We start from the raw sequence: 17,635 nt of genomic DNA, 5'->3' as shown, positions 1-17,635 counted from the left end.
AAGAAAAAGCAGGCAGGGTTTGACATGATGAGGGCAGCACTGCAGGATCCAGACAGACCCTTCCAAGCAATGAGCGAGAGGCTCTGTCAGGTCCCACCACTGCTTCTAGCTAAAGCCCCATCCCAGAATAAATGCACGGAACAGGCCCTAAATATGTATTACTTAGCAAGACTGATTTTTTTTTCTATTTGGTCTTCGCAAGAATGGGATACTTCTTAGTCTTAAAAGTTTAAGAGTGATTCAGCACTGTAACAAGACACTCAGGGATGTGGAGCCAAGTTAGCAATAGGAGAACTTTGGTTAAATTGCAAGTCTTCAGCAATCACACCTCAAGGAATTAAATTATGAAGTGTAAAGTTTCAAAACACAAGATTTGTTCCCTGGAGGGGAAATCTATCACCATCCTGCTTCAGCACAGAAAGAGCACGAACCACCTGGAAATGGCCTGGGCAAAACACACAGCCCAAGCAGGGTGGTTATGGACTCTCCTTCCTTCCAATTTTCAATGTGTCAGACTGGTTTCCATCAGGAGTGCCTCAGGGTGCAGGATGTCCTATTGCTTAGTGCAATCTACCTCCTCTTGGATTGCAGGTGGCAGTGCAGCCAGGAACTCTGGGCTGACTTCAGTCACACCAGGGTTGCCCACCACAGGAGGGGTTGGAGTAGTAGCCGTAGTGGTAGGAACAGTTCGAGCAGGAGGCCGGATTCCCAGCTGATTCTGCAGCACCTCACGCCGGATATCATCAGGCAACGCAGCCAGAAAGGACGGGTCTACACCCTCTGGGAGGTTTATCCCTACAGAAAGCCAGAAAATTAGGAAGAACTGCTGTCTCCAGAGAAGAGGGCATGAATTATAGATATTCTTTATAACCAGGTTTAAGTACTCTTTTAGCCTTTACCTGCCAAGGGGTCTTCTTCCTCGCTGCTGGTGGAGGGCAGTGGCTCTTCCAAGATGCCCCGAGAATCAGCTCCTGCGATGGCCACAGCAGAATCCCTGGGGGTGGAGCTCTCAGACAAGGAGGCAGGTGGGGAGCTAGGAAGCAAAAAGCAGCAGGGTTAAGTAATGCTCTTCTGGCAGACAAGTCTCCTGAATGAACCTGCTCCTTGCTGCTTCTTACCCGTCATCCACCTGCTGGCTGGCATCAGGCCGGCCCTCCCGAAGGGTCTGGGCATTGGGACCTTGCTGGACTGCATCAGCTGCTGCTGCACCGGGGCCTGTGCCCACGTGCTCTGCACTGCCGGTCCCGCCCCCTTCCCCAACGCCTTCTTCAAGGTTGCAAGAGGCCAGGCTGCTGGTGTCCATGGGCGAGCCCTCCAGCTGGCTGCTGACAGCCGTCAGGGCATCAGAGTCTTCGGCCCTCTCCGGGGACAGGGAGGCTGGTGGGACAGGAAATGATGTGAGAGGGAAGAGCATACTTGGAGCAGGACGGGACTCAGTTTTCTGAGGCACAATCAGTCCACATAGAAGCATGTCCACACACCACCTTATGTGTGTGTTTTTTAAACACCTTTTCGAAGGTACACAGTGGCAGAAGACATTATGATTCTGAAATAACTGATTAAAAATCTGCTGTTGGCCAAGGATGAAAGCATAACATTCAGCAGGGCCCAAGTGCCAACGCAAACCTGAGGCAATTTCTTTTCTTGGTGACAACTTCAGACACAGCCAGGGTGCTGCCACGACTGGAGCGTGTGCCTAGATTCAAATCCTGCTCAGCCACGGAAGCTTTCTGGGTGACCTCAGGCCAGTTTTTCCTTCTCTCTCAGCCTGACCTACCTCAGAGGGTTGTAGTGAGAATAGCATGGAAGGGAAGAGAAATGGAGTGAGCCACTCTGGGTTCTCATGGGAAAGAAAGGTGAAGTAGAAGTGAAATTTTAAAACCATGCACTAAGGAGTAACCGACTAGAGAGATAACCGCCAGAGCTGCACAGACGACTAGTTAGACCCAGCACCTTACATGGCACTCCAAATTTCAACTTAAATCTCTCCAAAAGAGATTGCCCTTTAAAAATCTAGGTAGCCTTTCAGTGCACTCCTAAACCGTTACTCTAGTCAATGGGCTTAGGCTGGAGTAACTCTGCTCAGGATTGCACTGCGTGATAGCCAAGATGAAGGAGGTGTTTGGGGCGGTCAATATTTAGCTCATCTTGCACATTTTAAGGGACAAGGAAAGCATAATCTGCCACTGCCACTAACTTCTAAGCCGTATTCTGAGAAGGCTTGCAGTGTGAGTAAGGACAAGTGGGATCCCGCCTGCTGGAGGGCGAAGCCTGCGGCCACTTACTGATGGTGGGGGCAGGTGAAAGCTCCATCTGCGTGGCCTCAGCATCTGCGCTCGGCCTCCCAGGGCCCGAGTCTTCCTGCTCCACAGGCATCAGCAGCTGCCCAGAGGTTTGGGCGCTGGACTGCCCCACCAGCTCAGAGGGGAGCTCTCCTGCCCCTGTCGCCGCCGCCTGCTGCTGCTGCTGCTGGGGGCTCTCCAGGGTGACCAGAGTCTGCTTGGGGCCAGCCGAGGTGTCTTCGGCGGCAGTCGGGACTGCAGGATAGCCATCCGGGTGGGCGGCACCATCTGGGAGCCAAGAGAGGGAGGGAGGGAGGGAGGGCACTTCAGTCCCAGGCTGCTGAGCAGCAGGAGGGGCTTCAAGCAGGGCCTTGGCAGAACAGAGCGACGTCCCCCACGGACTGCTCAGAGCGAGGCCCGTGGAGAAGTATGCCCCCCCCCCCAGTCTCAGGCACTTCACCCCACCCAGGGAAAGTAGTAAGTTGTACAGTTATCTCTGATTTGGGGCACAAATCCCTACCCCACAACAATACAACATACTACCTCACCCCAGCAGGAGCAACAGTAAACAGCCCTCCGCTTTCTCCAGAGATTTCTTACTCGATCCATTGGCCTGGTTGGGGAAGGCTGAGCTGCTAGGCCTTGTTACAGCTGTTTCGTCCAGATCCCTTCCCACCTCAACTGCCTAATCCTGGGAATGGGGGTAGATGAAGGATTCCAGGGCATGTTTGAGGAATGAAAGCAGAGCTGAGAGCTCCAATGCTGTGGAGTGGGGGAGGGGGGGCGCTTCTTTCACTGCAGAACAATTTTGCTAAAATGTGCATGGCCAGCCATTAGAGAAAGTAGAAAGGAGCCACCCACTCAGTATCCCTTCCTTTGCTAACTGGGAACACCCCAGTTGGCAAACCTCTCTCCAGTAGGAGGGCCTAGGAACCCCGTTTGTCCCATTCCCCGATTTCCCAACACGCCCCCTCTTTCAAGGAAACAAGATCCTGACACGAGGCTTGTGACCCCCCGCTCCTGCCTCCGCTCCATGCCCTTTTCTCCTCTCAGAGCGAGAGATGTCTCACAGTGACTTCCTTCCTCTTCTTCCACGCAGGCAATGCTGTCATGATGAATGGGGAATCCTCACAGGAAAGACAGTAGATTGTATAGTTATCTCCAAGACCGGGTATGACCCTAAAACTATACAATCTACTACCTCATCCCAGAAGGTTCAAGAGCAACATCTATACCTGCTAGGCTGGGGGAAGAAGGCACCAAACAGATATCCAGCAAGCAACAAGTTACCTGGGAGGTTTTGCTCAGCAGAACTGTTTGACTGGGGTACCGGCCCCTGCAGAGGTAAGGAATAAAATCAGAGTGATCCGGGATTAGCCCAACCCAAGCCCGAACTTATCTAAAGATCCAACTAGGCAGTGAAGTGCACCTTTCCCCTCTAGAATAGCTGGAAGAATCAGCAGGTAGCTTCGGGCCGACTGACTAGTGAAACCTACCATGTCTATCTGCTGCTTTACAACTGTTCTCCACGGCCTATTAATCGGGGCCTACAACTTTGTGCAGCAAGTTTATCAGAACATTCTTTTTAAAAAAGGAGCAAAATCTGCTTCTGTGGCCAGGGTTGGAATCTGGGTGTAAGAGCCAGAAGCTAGCACATCAGATCCCCCGCCCCACCTCCTGACAGAAGGAGTGAAGCAGGGTCCTTTCCTCAAATCCATCACCCCCCTGCTTGCTGAACAAGGACGTCTGGGTGTGGGGGGCAGGGAAGGCAGGACAAGACAGAATGTGCTGTCCAGTGCACCCCACCAACACACAAAAAAAATGGCCAATTCGCCAAATTCAAGCTGGCAACATGGCACCTGTCTGAGGGCTTTTCAAGCCACTTGAACATATTGGGCAGTATTTTCACTAGGCACTGTGGATTCGTGTTCTCTTATTTACAGCTCTCCTGAGAATCACAAGACACTGACAACGCTCCGGCTGGGCGGGCCTCCAACCTGGGCATTCTGCTCCTTGTCCTCCACCTCCTTGGCCTTGTCGGTCCCCTTTGCTTCCTCCTCAGCCAGCTGCTTGCGTCTCTTTTCTCTGCGTTCCTCTAGCTCCTCGTCCCTCAGTGCTTCCAAGTGATTGATGATGGGAACTTTCACCACTGGGCAGAGAAAACGCAGAGACTGAAAAGTTGTCTAGGGCAGAAAGGGCTCTGCCAGCTAAAGGAAAGGCAGGTATTCACTGGCTCACCTGAAACACAGTCATGCATGCTTTCTGCATCTAGCACTTTACATTCTTCTGTCCAGCGGGTCAGGGCTGTGGGGATGCTTGATAAGGTCCCTAAGGAGAAAGATGAAGACAGTGGAATTGTTGAACGAGCCCATTTAGAAGCCTGAAATCTTGCCACTAATACATGCTGACTGATGGGCACTGACCAGGCCTAGGACTGAGAGCACTCTGACATTTTCTCAAATGTATGGACATCACTTGGTTTATCAATGCTTGATAAGTCAGCTGAATGTGTAAGCTAATTCCGTGGATTAATCAGCTCCCAGGGCCATCAAAATGTGATTTTTAAATTTTTTTCCCAATCACATGGACATTATGAAGCTGTCCAAACTAAGACGGGAAAATTTAAAAAGTTGAATTTTTTGGAAATTTTCACCAATTTTCCTATCTCACTGCAGACTTCTAACTCACCCCTCTTGCTGTTCCTGGGAGCCCCGATGTCCCAGGAGCAGAATTTCAGGGAGCATTTTGAGATGCAGTGTGTGAGGGGGTTGAGGAGCCCCATTCTGCTGACAGAAATGTTTTATGTGGGTGGAGATTTGCTGTGGAATCCAAGTGGTATTCTCAGGTTTTTGTGTAGGCTGGCTGAACAAGGATGTCACTAACAGGTGAATTTGGCATTAGGTGAAAAATAAAGTGAGTCCAGCTGTTACAGATTTGCAGCAACCATGCTTCTTTCTTGCTGTGTCAGCATGGCTCCGCTACATCCTTGAGAAAGATAACTGGGGGAAAATGGACTTTTGCCCAGAACTAAATCTTAAAAATGATCTGAACAACAGATGAAACGTCTGAAACAATTATTTCTACGGGAAATCAATTCTAAGCTCAGAAGCACTAATCATCATGCCTGCAAAGAAATCAAATGAAATGGTTTTAATGCATTTAATGTGAGTTTCATGTAATTAAGCATGCATCATAAGTAGCCACATCCAAAATATCCCTGAATCTCTCAGGGGTGCATGACACCACCTAATCTTTCTGAAAGTGGCTTAGTGAAAATTTTAGAAATTGTATTTTAATTTACTGTGTATGAACTTTAATGTAGTTTGTATAAACACACACAGATGTTCCTTTTTTCTTTGACTACCAATTAATAGTAGTGGACAGTAGTAGACAAATGATTCTTTAATTGCTGGAATGAACCAATCATGATCTGCTCACTTAACTTTTGAGTAAACTTCTAGAGATTTATGAAGTTTATCTTGCACCTGCAACATGACATCACTTTTGGCTTGGTAGAATGTCACATGTTTGGAAATCTGAAGAATTAGCTAAATCTACAACCAGTCGTTTTTTAAATTGATGTCCTGTGTGAAAGATCTTAGATTTCTCCATAGATAGCACATGCCACTTAGTACAAAAGATGCCATCCAGGTAAGAGATTAGAGTTTTGACAGAAAATCTCATGGAGGTCTTGGTGAGAAATATATTTATCTGTGTACTTCTTGAAAATTCAATATATTTCATAGTAGAACTGATTTGAAACCAATCTTTGATTTATTTGAGAGATGTCAGAGGAGAGCTAATCCTTGTTGCATCTACTCGTGTATTACATATAGGATACAGTTTAATAATCCTTTGTGTTTTAGTATCTTGTTTAATTTAAAAATATTAGGGTTTATTTCAATACAGAATACACTTTAAAATAAGTCTCTGTGTTCCTTTATGGAAAGAGTAAAACCAAGAGAACCCATACAAATTATTTCTACTAAATTACAGGTCCTTCAAAAGAGCTCTGTTTTTAGGTCTCATTATCTAAAGCCTTCAGAGCTGTTCAGAATTGGGGTATACATCTCAGAACGGGATGGTTTGGAAGTTTTAATGAGGCATAGGTAAAACAATCTGCTGCTAAATAAACAAACTTCTGGCTTCTCTTCAGTCACGAGGGCTGTTAGCCTGTGAAGAGACAGGCTACTGGACAGACTAGTCTTCTCAAAACAGCTTTGTGGTTAGTGGTTAATGTGTTACTTTAGAATAAAGAGACTGAGTTTCCAGATCTGTTTTACATGGAATGCTTCTCCCTCCAGGGTTGGGCTGGGGGAGAATGAAACTTTCACACAGCAGCCTTTTTGGGTTTATTTTTACTTCTACTAGCAGTGATTTTTACAAGTGCCGGTTTAGGGGCTGAGGAATTTTGATCTTGGGTCAAAGGTCGATGGCGATACCATTCTCTCGATTTCTCCCAAAGGTCTAGCAGAGCCCCTGCTTCACACCATTGCAACTGTACCATAAGGACTTGCCTGCCTGGCTGGTAGCTGTGCTCTGGTCGTGGAAGAAGTCATCCAGCAGTTCATCATCTGAGCGAGCAATTATGTGTACGTCATCGTTGCCAACTAAGAGGCGAGCTCGACCTCGACTCTGCAGTGGGAGACTGCTGCTTAGCTGAAGAATATCTGCAGCAGCTGAAGGGCCCAGCAGCCTAAACAAATACAATGCAACAGTGGGAAGACTGCAACAGTACACCTTTCCCAAGGATATCGCGGCTTCTAGGAGGAGGTCAATCAGTGAACCATCAAAGCCTCAGTGTCTGAACACTGAGCCAGATGAAGGAAATGGTGCTGCAAAGATATGGGTAGCTACAGGGCCAGAGTGCATCAATTCACTGAGGCAAATGTGATGCTCCACTTCCTCGCCTGGGCCTCACCTCTGTAAGATGAGAGGTGGGTTGGGCTGCCGGGTGCCAGGATAATGCACATGGATAGTGTGGCCTGTGTTAGCCGTCAGCTGCCGAAGCGTCCTCTGGCTGCGGCCAATGCCCTGTGCCAATCGGGTAGTAGAGGAACCACTACCCAAGGTCAAGGAGCTATGGTCCGCATGTCGCACCATAAGTGGATGAGTGGCGGGAATGTTGCCAGGAGATGGGGGGATATCCGCTGGGAAGAGAAATTGGAGAGGTTAATATACCAGGACGGGGTTATGGAGAAACATAAATAGATCATTGCTCTGGATGAGACAAAATTAAATGACCCAGGCTAAGTGAGGCTACAATCACAAAGTACAAAGCTGAGATTTACCCGAGAAATAGTGTGAACCAAGCATTGTGTAGGTGACAGAACTCAGGAGCCCAACCTCCTACTCTTATGTATATTTGAGGAAAGAGCTCAGCCTTTTGTATCCAACCCACACAGCATTAGCCGTTAAGATGCTACCCATATCCCACGACTCCCAGATTTCAGAGTTCTTACTGGCACTGGAGAACATGTTGTCAAACTCTATGATGAGGTCATCTTCCCTGTCAAAGCGCTCAAAACGCACCAATGGGGAGGCATTCATGTCAGGGTAGTCTTCATCTAATTCCATCTCAGAGCCATCATCGTCGTCTTCCTCCTCTTCACCTTCCTCACCCTCTTCATCATCCTAGAGACAGTTAGTGCCACACTGAAGGCTAAGCAAATTCACTCCTTGGAATTCAGAGTCCTGATTTCTGCCAACTCTCCCCACTTCATGTTCTCGCCCTGCCTATGGTCAGGGCATGAATAAGGAAAAATTCTGACTTTTATCAACCACAATTCAAACCCAGACTTTCAAGCTTCATTCCCCCCAGTTCTGAATGCTAATCACTCTCCCCTGCTCTTCTGCACCTGTCTTTCCTACTAATACCCCTGCAAAGGTGGGAACGCCCCCGCAAGCCTTCAGCTCTGTCTTCTTTCCAATGCCTTCACCTGATCATCTTCATCTTCCTCCTCCTCCTCCTCCTCTTCATCCTGGCTGTCATCTTCATCCTCGTTGCTGCCACTGCTGTCTTCTTCCTGTGTGTGTTCCTCTTCATCCTCAGGATCCAAGATATTCATAGAATCTAAAGCAGATTGGAGCGTGTGGGTCAGGGGACTTGGCCACTGGCAGCTAAGCCAAGATCCTTCTAGTTCTCTTCTGAGCAAGACTTCCCATCACATTCCAGATGGGAGAGGTCACAGGCAACTGAGCCTCAGAAATCAGAACGTTCCTCTTTTGAGGGAGCCCAAGCTGGTGTCATCTTTGGTATGCTGCTGGAATACTCATTCCCTATTAAGGATTACTGCAGATGTTTTCCCTACAACAGGAGTCCCTAATTTAGTTGAACCTGTGGGCACTTTTGGAATTTTGGGACAAGGCAGCAGACACCACAAAAAACGACTCCCATGGCAGCAGGAAGCAACGGCAAAATACTGGGAAAACTGACAAAATGTGAAGAGATTCCAAGCCAAGCGTCCTCCGTTGACAGAGGCAGCTCTTTCCAAGCAAGTGCTTCCTGCAGACAGAATGTTTGCCAAAGCACCTTCTATTCCAGTTACGTGGAGGAAAGGCAGGGCTGACTGGCTCTTTGCTTTCGGGAAGCAGGAAGTGGTTGCCAGGAAACCACTTCCCGATGTAATCCGCCCTGGGCCTGCTTGCGGGGAGGGTGGATTAAAAGTCTAAAATAAACAAAATAAAAATAAAAACACACTGATGGGCCTCCATAAGCATCATGTTGGGAATCACTGCCTAGAGACTCCATGCAACCTTTTACTGGCTCACCTTCCCTGTTGGCCTGCAAGGTGGAAGCCTGGCTCAGATTGGAAGGTGCCTCATCCATCAACACATCCTCCTGAGATTCATCCTCCCCACTTCGACCCACTGAAAGACAGAAGCGCATGACAAAGCTTTTAATAAGATTGTCAGGCAAACAACCCTCTCCCTTACCCTGACCATATTGGCTGCTCATCGACAGACACCCCTTGTGATCCTGATGAAATGCTGACAAAAGACAAAGACAACCTTTTAAAAATGTCGACCGTGCTTGTCAGCATAAGCAGCCAAGACAGTCCGATACTCAGTTGAGAACAACATTAAAAAATGCAAGCCAGATCAGTGCACAATATAAAGCTAGGAAGGGCCTATGGACGACAAGCAGCTGGCGGGGAGCCAGTTCCCCACTGCACGGAAGGCCCCGTCCCAGGCAGCGGAGTCATTTCACGTCCGGCAGGGCCTTCACAGAAGATCTTGGTCCTCACGTGGGCTCCAAGGGGAGCAAGCAATTCTTCAGGTACCCACAAGCCACTACAGGCTTCAAAGGTCATCACCTGCACTCTGAACTGGACCCTGAAGTGTAACGACGGGCAGCCAGCGAACCTGTTTTAGAACTGGCAGGGATACAGTCCTTACGGTCAACACCCACTGGCAGCCTTGCTGCTGATTTCTGTACCAACTAGAGATTCCCAAACCATTTTCAAAGGGAGTCCAATGTACAGGGCACGGCAGCAGTCCGAAAGAGAGGTGACCACGGCATGAGTGGCCGTGGCCAGGTCTTGCCATTGACTCAAGGAAAGGCTGTGACTGGGGCACCAGCTGGGTGTGGATACAGGCGACAACGAAGGCTTCAGCCTCTCTCTGCGAACACTATTCCAGTAGCAACCTCAAGTTGTCAGTTCGTTCTCTGGTCAAGTGGCTGTGTAAGTGTGTAATCCCAACCACAGGGACTGAATTAGTTTACTGGTCCTGACCCATCACCGCTTCCACAAACAAGCACCGCACCCACTGCCTTTCCTGATTCCACTGAAAAGGAGGAGTTGAGTGCCAGTAACCATACTGAAGCGCCTGACTCCAAGTCTCCTCGGTTTCATGTAGATGCTGACCAGCACAGCTACTAAGGTGGAACCCCGCAGGGCCCAATACCACAAACACCTCGATTAGAACAGCCGCCTCTCTTCAGCACCTGTTAATGGCTTTGGGCCAGACAGCATCCAAACCCTCCGAGTGCAACGCTTCTGAGCCCGTCCCAGCTGGCCGAGGCCCAGGGAGGCTCTCTACCGGCTGCCACCACTCTGGGACAGGTTTCCTCGGAGCCCCCAACGACCCTCTTCTGCTTACTCTTTCCCAGTAGGTTTGATTTATTGGCTGATTCTGCACGTGTTGGATAACGCACTTCCAATCCTCTTTATAGATCATTTGGAACCGATTTTTTTGTGTGCGGAATAAAAAATCCACCTCAAACGATTGATAAAGTGCATTGAAAGTGCATTATCCAACGTGTGCAGAATCAGCCATTATGTGAGCAAATGAGGCGTGAGGACCCATGAAGAATAATAAAGAACTTTATTTAAAAGGTTTTTTAATGACTGGTGTTCAAAACTTTGTAAAATAAAGAGAATAGTAAAGGTTGGTGAATAAACAAACACACCCTAATGCATCTAACTAGACTGCCCTTAACTGTCTCCTGGCGACTGGCTTCCCACTGTCTCACCCCTTCTGGATCAAGGATCCCTCCATCTGCAGCAGCCTCTCCTCACCTCTGCTCCCTGGGAGTGAACCCCCCCCCCTCCCACTGTGGCGAGGCCTTTTATCCCTTCTCTCAGGCACCACCCCCCTATTTTCCTATTGGTGCAATTTCCCCTCAGAATCCCCTTACCCAATCACAGGGCCCAAAGGAAACCAAAATGGGATATTTGTCACCAGCAGAGTTATTTAGCTCACCCGGTCCAGGGAGAGCTTCTTCAATAGGAGGCCTGAGAGCAGCCTTCTTTAAGGTATCTCCCTTAAGGGAACACTGACTATCCCAGGACCTGGCCAGGCAGCCCCCCTTGGACTAAACAAAACAAATGAGGGTTGAGTATAGATGTAATAGGACACATTTCACATCCTCAAACTACAACAACCATGTCATCTAAGCAACTATGACTAGCCTGCGCCCTGTCAATATCCTCATATAGGCCTGTTATAACAGTACTGATGGGCAGAATTCTTAACAGACGCAAGCTATTTTATCTGTAAACTGCTTGCAAAGAAGCCACTGTGGATTTAATATTATTTGAGCTTAGATCAGCGGTCAGATGCAGATATCTTACTACTTGGAAAAGCTCTGTATGGCTTTGCACAAACATAACAGCAGCAGGAAGATTACATTTTCTGCAATCATCGCCCCTGAGTAACCACAGAAGTACGCTGTAGCTCATGCTCATGCTTGCCACGACTCCACCCGCACTCTAATCACCAGACTCATTTCCGCGTCCCAAGCACCTCGAGAAGACCAAAAGCGGATGGGGAGAGGCTGCTTAGGAGAGGGGTCGTCTCCAAATTCTAGAGTTCTGTCTGAATTTGACAGAAACACCAGACATGCCAGTAAGATCCCCTGAAGCTGCCAGGGGATCTAGATGGCTTTATGACTTTTGGATTCTGGCCACCTTAATGGGATCCCTTATGGGGCCACTTCAGGGTACAAGAAGCCATTTACCCAAACCTCACTAAGTAACAGTGTGATGGAGCCACTGTGAGGAAGCATTTGTTCCTCCTTGCTCATGAGTTACAGGAGAGTATCCCTTGTAAAGGCAGTACTGATATATGTCAAGCAGAGTACAGTGCCCAAGTCGAGTAGGAAACAGCAGCTGAAGGGGGCGGGTGGGAATACAGCAGCTAATCTGTACCTAGTTCCAGGCACTAGACTTCAACTCTAGAGTTTACTTATAAGAAGAGACTTGGCACTCACCAATTATGGTGCTGTTCCCCGAGCCACCATCTCGCTCTAGTAACTCATCTATCAGATCCTCCAGCTCATTTTCCACCTAACAGCATAAAGACAAGCACATCCACGAGGTCAGATACGTCACACCCTGCAACGCAAACAAGACCGGAGCCCCGAGTTCTGGCAGCCTCCGATTCCCGCTCCAACTCAAGCCTCAAATACCACATTGTGAACAGAGCAAGCAAAACATTTCCAAGCAAACTAAACAAATGCGCCTAGATTTCTGAGTCGTTTTAGAATAGGTCAAACTTTTACCCATATTCCCCTTTGTGGGTGGCACCAAACTGTCATGTGGGCAACACAAGCAGGAGCAAGTGTGACCCCCCCTGCTGCTCAAAGCGCCTGCATCCTGCCCACACCCGACTGCCCCCTTCACCAAGAGTGGTGGCACCCGGCCAGTCACCTGCATCTCCTGTGTGCTCAGCACCTCAGGCTGCCCAGCAATCACCACAGCATCGCTCTCTGTTTCACCATCCATGATGTCGCCATCTGCTCCCTCGGCCTGGGCAGCGTCATGGTCCTCCTCTGGGGCCTCCACTTCTCCACTCCCTCCTGCAAGGTCACAAGGTCAGCCCCTTCTCAGCAATCCCCTCCCACAGTCACCCAGGAAGGCCCTGACATGGAGGATGCTGGGAGTGGAGGGCAGATCCAGGGGAAACACATAGGGAGCAAATTCAGGAAGGTTTCCTAGCAAGGGAAGCTGAAAGCAGGCCACTGTGATGAGGATAGCAGTCCGCAATGGCAGCCACATACCTGCATCTTGCGGGCCACTGTTAGCATCCTGTGCTGCTCCTTGAGCATCCTGCTCTGCCTTGCTCTTGCTTGAGGCACTTTTGTTACCAAAGAGACTGCTGGGCTGGTTGACAATCCGTGACAGTGTCTCTAGGGGCTTCAAGGCTGCATTCACTGTGTTAGCCATGTTGGGACTTTGGGAAAAACACACCAACACAAATAGTGAGCTCCAAAATCAGTGAACAATGGCTTTAACAGCTTGGGAATGAGGCAGGAGAAAGGGTTCATTCTCGCTTCCTCAACGTGAAAAGATTAATTGTACTCTGAAAGTGACACAGGCTTCCTTTCTTAAGGAGGAGTCTTAATGGCTGCCAAGTTCTGGACAGAACTCCAGGTTCGCCACCCGTCCCCCGCACCCCGGGCTGAGGAGCCACAGTCCCGCCTCCACACAGGAGATAAGGCCCGCACCTGGAGAGATCGAGGCTGTGGGGCACGCGGGCCAAGTCATTGACCAACCCCTTCTTGAGAAAGAGTCGGATGACGCTGTTCATGCCATTGTGTTGCGTCTTGGCTGTGGCGCTGCTGTAGAAACTGGAGGTGGACGGGCAGGACTCCATAATGGTGCTGATGATACACATGACGGCCTGCAGCCTAGACCCAGACGAGGAGGCACCATCAGACACGGGCAGGTGTGACAGGAACACCCTCTCACTCCAAAGCAGCATTTGTTCGCTCTCACCCACACCCTTGCCTTGATAAAGTGCTTCCTGTGGCAGACATCCTGGCTCTTTGGAAGATGCTGCACAGGCACTCTTACGCTAAGCATGCACACACCGAGAATTAGGCAATGGCCCGCAATGGAGAACAACAAAAATCAAGCATTAATGTGGATTACAATAATCTAGGAAGTCAGAGCTTTAGAGCCACAGCCTTCAGCCATCCACCCCAAACAGAAAATGCCTCCCTACCTCTCCCATCTCACCTGGCATGCTTCTCGGTGCTCTCTGACATAGCTAGAGCTCGGCCCAAGGCTGCCTTCACCTCATTCACCAGAGCCACCTGGGCATCGGTACCACTACCTGCTGCAGCCAAACTAGCTAGGAAGAGGCGTGCCAGGGCTGGCGTGTCTTTATCTTCTGCATTCTGAGTGTGAGGAAGCAGGTGGTCCAGAACGAAGGCCAACACACTGCAGTCCTGAGGGGGCAACAGGAAGAGCTCATCACCGAGTCCAGAAAGCCCAGACCCTGCCCAGCCAAAACCCCACCCCCACCCCCAATGCCCCCCAGGCATACCACAGAAACTAGAACCACTCTTTGTGGAAGAGAAACTAGAATTCTCTGACTCTGGGTTGCCTGACACTGTTTTGATGATATCTGCCAAGGCTGCTCACCTCTTTAATGAGCTCAGACTGCCCCACAGTGTAGTTGTAGTTGGCAATTAAGGTGGCAATGCCTACGTAGGAACGCACAAGCTCTGCCAGCAGCCGCAGGATGGTGGAGGTTGGCATGAGAGGCTTGCTTCCCTTGGCCTTCTGTTTGTTCTCTTCTGTTGCCTTATCACCCTCTTTATCCTTCTTATTTTCTCTTGAGTCTTCAGGAGTGGAAGCTATGAGGATGAAAGGGAAAAGGTTAACTAGCAGAAGAGCTACTGAGCCCGAAGAGTTTATGGGGCCAGTTCAGCACATGGGAGAGGGCCAACCAAGGGCCTTCCCCGCTGGGATGCTGAGAAGGAACTGAGCAGTCCCATCTGTACAAAAAAAAAAAAAATCAGCCTGAGCAATATGCCAGGAAGGCGCTGAGTGATGAGGTGCTATTCAGAGGCTGCTTTAACCGCAGACCAATCTTTACAAGTTTAGAAGAAGGTTTTCTACCAAGAGAGCCCACACAGGCGTTGAGACACTGCTTCAGCTTGCTGCGGTCAGATCAAGGGAGAAGACACCACTCACCATCTCCTTGGGGAGTTCCAGACGGAGGAGTCTCAGTTGCTGTACTGTCAGCTGCAAAGACCTGAGCCTAGAGAAGAAGAATGAAAAGATGACCTACAGGATCGGTTCTGAAATGCCACAGGTGATAGCAGGCGATGGCTCCCCTTGTCATTTACAGCTAAGGAAGAGAGTCTGAATACACAGAGCTTAAGGCATAGGAAATAAGAAGACATTCTAAGTGTCAGAACAATGACTTGGACGCAGTCCACCAGCAGAGACCACTGTAGCTCTTCACTGTGCAAAAAAGTGTTTTGTAAAAGAAGCCTTCAGGCTTGAGAAACTTCCAAGGACGGGAAGATGGGTGACTTCTCAGCGGGATAGCCATGAATATTAAGGGCTGAGGAGTATCTTGCAGACTTCTGTTTTCCAAAGAGACACGGAGCACATGCTAAGGTGCTCCGGAAGAAACAGTGACAGATTCAGGGTAGTGGCTGCAGAAGACTCACGTTAATGCCGAAGCCTGTCTGGGAATCAAAGTCGCTGCCCTGACGGGTCAGAGATCGGTACTGCTGGTACACGTCATCCCCCATGTCTTGCAGGATCTGGCTCACCTCCTGGTTAGCAGTGCTCGTCTTGGGCTCTGACTTGTCGGCTGCAGAGGGGGAAGAAGAGTATGACGACTGTTTCCAGTGGCCCATTTCTATGGCAAGATGGTGTGCAGGATAAACACCCCATTTCCTAAACCACCTGACTTGCTGGGAAAGCATGCCCTTCACTAGGAGTCCTTCTGGGGGGAAGTGGTTAATACTGGGCTCCTGAATGAAGTGATTCTCTGCGCTTTGGGGACAAACTGCCCAACCGAAAGGGAGAAACAAATCAGCAGCTTCTAAAGATCAGCTGAGGCTCAGCAATAGCAGAGTATCCAGTCCAAAGACTGTCCTCTGGCTCTGGGAAGGGCTCTTCATCTCCATGGAAAGCCAAGAGTCTTCTCCTTTACAGGTGTTAATTGAGATGCAATTACTTTTTTTAGTTCCACTTAAAAAGAGCTTATTGTATTATGCCACGATTAAACTGGAACTCTCATTTTGTGAGGAAATTGCATAGAGGAAAGCCCAAACTGATATACAGTCAATCAGAGGAAGTATGAACTCTGTCCTGTTGTCTGAGCAATGAATTACTAGAAAGGCAAAGGTGGCTGATTAAAAGTTTTGCGGCACTGGGAACAAACCAAAGGGTGACAAAACCTGCCGACAAGCAGCATTAGTTTCCAGGAGGGTAAGTGAAAATGGAAGCCTCAAATGAGGTGAAAATGCGGAGCTCTCTTGGTCTAGCCAATAATACCCAGTTGGTGCTGGAGGAGAGTGCCCCCAAGCCACAGCTGACTTATGGCGACCCCTGGTGGGGTTTCCATGGCAAGAGACTAACAGAGGTGGTTTCCCACGGCTTGCCTCTGCAGCCCTGGTCTTCTCTGGAGGACTCCCATCCAGTTACTAACCCAGGCTGACCCTGCTTAGCTTCCGAGATCTGACAAGATGGGGCTTGCCAGGACTATGCCGGTCAGGGCAATTATGAAGTTAACCTCTGTCAAAAAAAGTGGAAGTGGGTAGATTTAATACTTCCTCCCTTTTCAGAGTGGTGTTAACTTCATTTTATCGGGTAGACTGAGAAATATAATCTCAGATTATTTCCCACCTCGAGGACTTTTCCATTTTCACTTACTAAGACAGCTGATCACATGCAAGTTGGGAAACTGTACCAGAAAGACTAAGGATAAGCTAGGAGAGGGGAAAGAGCCAAGACACACAGAGACCGCAGCAGTCAGAGGCTCTTGGGCCCCAGGCACACACAGAGCATTTCCCTCCCACATCTTCACAGGCTGCCATGTACCTTCATCAGGGGCGTGGTAAGCAGCCAGGGCATTCAGCATGTCGTAGATCACCTCCTTGATAGTATCGGGTATGACGGGGAGTGATGAGGGCTTCACTGGAGTGGTTTTCACCAGCTGTACAGCATTGGGGCCCTTGATTCGCAGGTTCTCAAACTCATCGTCTGAAGCTTGGGGAGCAAAAGGAGAAAGAATACAAAAATAAAGCAGCTCGCACTGGGAAGTGGAGCCAGGGAAGAGGACTCCGTTCACTGACATCTTATACATGCATGAGATCAAGTTGTTTCTGTACAGGATCTTCTGCTCCCACAATCCAGAGCTCCTTCTACCCGTGACATGAACGATCAAGATAACCGTTCTGAGACACGCACGTCCAACAGCACTGCCCTGGAGGCTGTGGAACCGGCACAGCTCTGGATTACTTACCAGTAACAGATCCACGAGGAGCAGGCAAGGCAATGCGGATGCATCCGTTGGCTACATCAGTGAAGATTTCAGGGTTGCGGCAAGCAGCTGGGCCCAGCACCCGCAGGATGTAATTAATCTCCCGAGAGCCCAAGCTACCCGACACAACACCTGAAGTTGTGCTCCCTGCTCCACTGGTTGCTGCTGAGCGCACAACCTGCGGGGGGAAAGGAAGTGGAAAGGTAGCAACAAGTCTGGGAACCGGCATGCAAGCAGGGGTCACTTCGCAGAGAAAGAACTGCAGGAACTCATCAGCATAACTCATTAACATATGCCACACCCCTTGAACGGGCCAAAATGGCCAGGATTCAGCTGCTGCCAGACAGGGGAGTGTTCCCACACCTGGCAGTGGCCTGGTCAGGGCTGTTGTGCCCCCAATCCAGGCCAAAAGGCCTCAAATGGCGTTTTGGGCACGTTTTGGCCTGGATCAGGCCCAAAACGGCCCAGTTTGGGTCCTGATCCTGGCCGAAAAGGGCCCCAAAATGGCCGTTTGGGCCCGGATCACAGCCGAAACAGCCTGGACCAGATCAGTGCTGGGCAGGGGAGGGTTCCCACCTGGCACTGACCAGATCCTGGCAGTTCTGGCCCCAATCCTG

At 49.5% G+C, this 17,635-nt stretch overlaps 1 protein-coding gene across 4 annotated transcripts in view; it reads right to left on the bottom strand.

Annotated features, from left to right (window-relative positions):
- The window catches only part of HUWE1 (HECT, UBA and WWE domain containing E3 ubiquitin protein ligase 1), a 148,188-nt gene that overhangs the window by 18,161 nt on the left and 112,392 nt on the right, over positions 1–17,635 (bottom strand). For all 4 annotated transcript variants that reach the window (XM_055003960.1, XM_055003962.1, XM_055003961.1 and 1 more), the window contains 22 exons: positions 17,001–17,196; positions 16,577–16,744; positions 15,196–15,341; positions 14,711–14,777; positions 14,156–14,370; positions 13,748–13,959; positions 13,234–13,416; positions 12,787–12,959; positions 12,437–12,585; positions 11,998–12,073; positions 9,054–9,152; positions 8,222–8,355; positions 7,745–7,916; positions 7,204–7,432; positions 6,800–6,978; positions 4,521–4,610; positions 4,280–4,431; positions 3,573–3,618; positions 2,286–2,570; positions 1,119–1,377; positions 900–1,033; positions 575–795 (listed from right to left, as the gene is read on the bottom strand). In XM_055003960.1, coding sequence (XP_054859935.1) covers positions 575–795; positions 900–1,033; positions 1,119–1,377; positions 2,286–2,570; positions 3,573–3,618; positions 4,280–4,431; positions 4,521–4,610; positions 6,800–6,978; positions 7,204–7,432; positions 7,745–7,916; positions 8,222–8,355; positions 9,054–9,152; positions 11,998–12,073; positions 12,437–12,585; positions 12,787–12,959; positions 13,234–13,416; positions 13,748–13,959; positions 14,156–14,370; positions 14,711–14,777; positions 15,196–15,341; positions 16,577–16,744; positions 17,001–17,196 — 3,585 coding nt within the window. The remainder of the gene's footprint in view (positions 1–574; positions 796–899; positions 1,034–1,118; positions 1,378–2,285; positions 2,571–3,572; positions 3,619–4,279; positions 4,432–4,520; positions 4,611–6,799; positions 6,979–7,203; positions 7,433–7,744; positions 7,917–8,221; positions 8,356–9,053; positions 9,153–11,997; positions 12,074–12,436; positions 12,586–12,786; positions 12,960–13,233; positions 13,417–13,747; positions 13,960–14,155; positions 14,371–14,710; positions 14,778–15,195; positions 15,342–16,576; positions 16,745–17,000; positions 17,197–17,635) is intronic.

This window comes from Eublepharis macularius, chromosome 19 (assembly GCF_028583425.1).
Source record: "Eublepharis macularius isolate TG4126 chromosome 19, MPM_Emac_v1.0, whole genome shotgun sequence".
In the NCBI taxonomy this organism is placed as follows: Eukaryota; Metazoa; Chordata; class Lepidosauria; order Squamata; family Eublepharidae; genus Eublepharis; species Eublepharis macularius.
The sequence above is the reverse complement of the archived record's forward strand: the minus strand, read 5'-3'. Positions and strand labels throughout refer to the sequence as shown.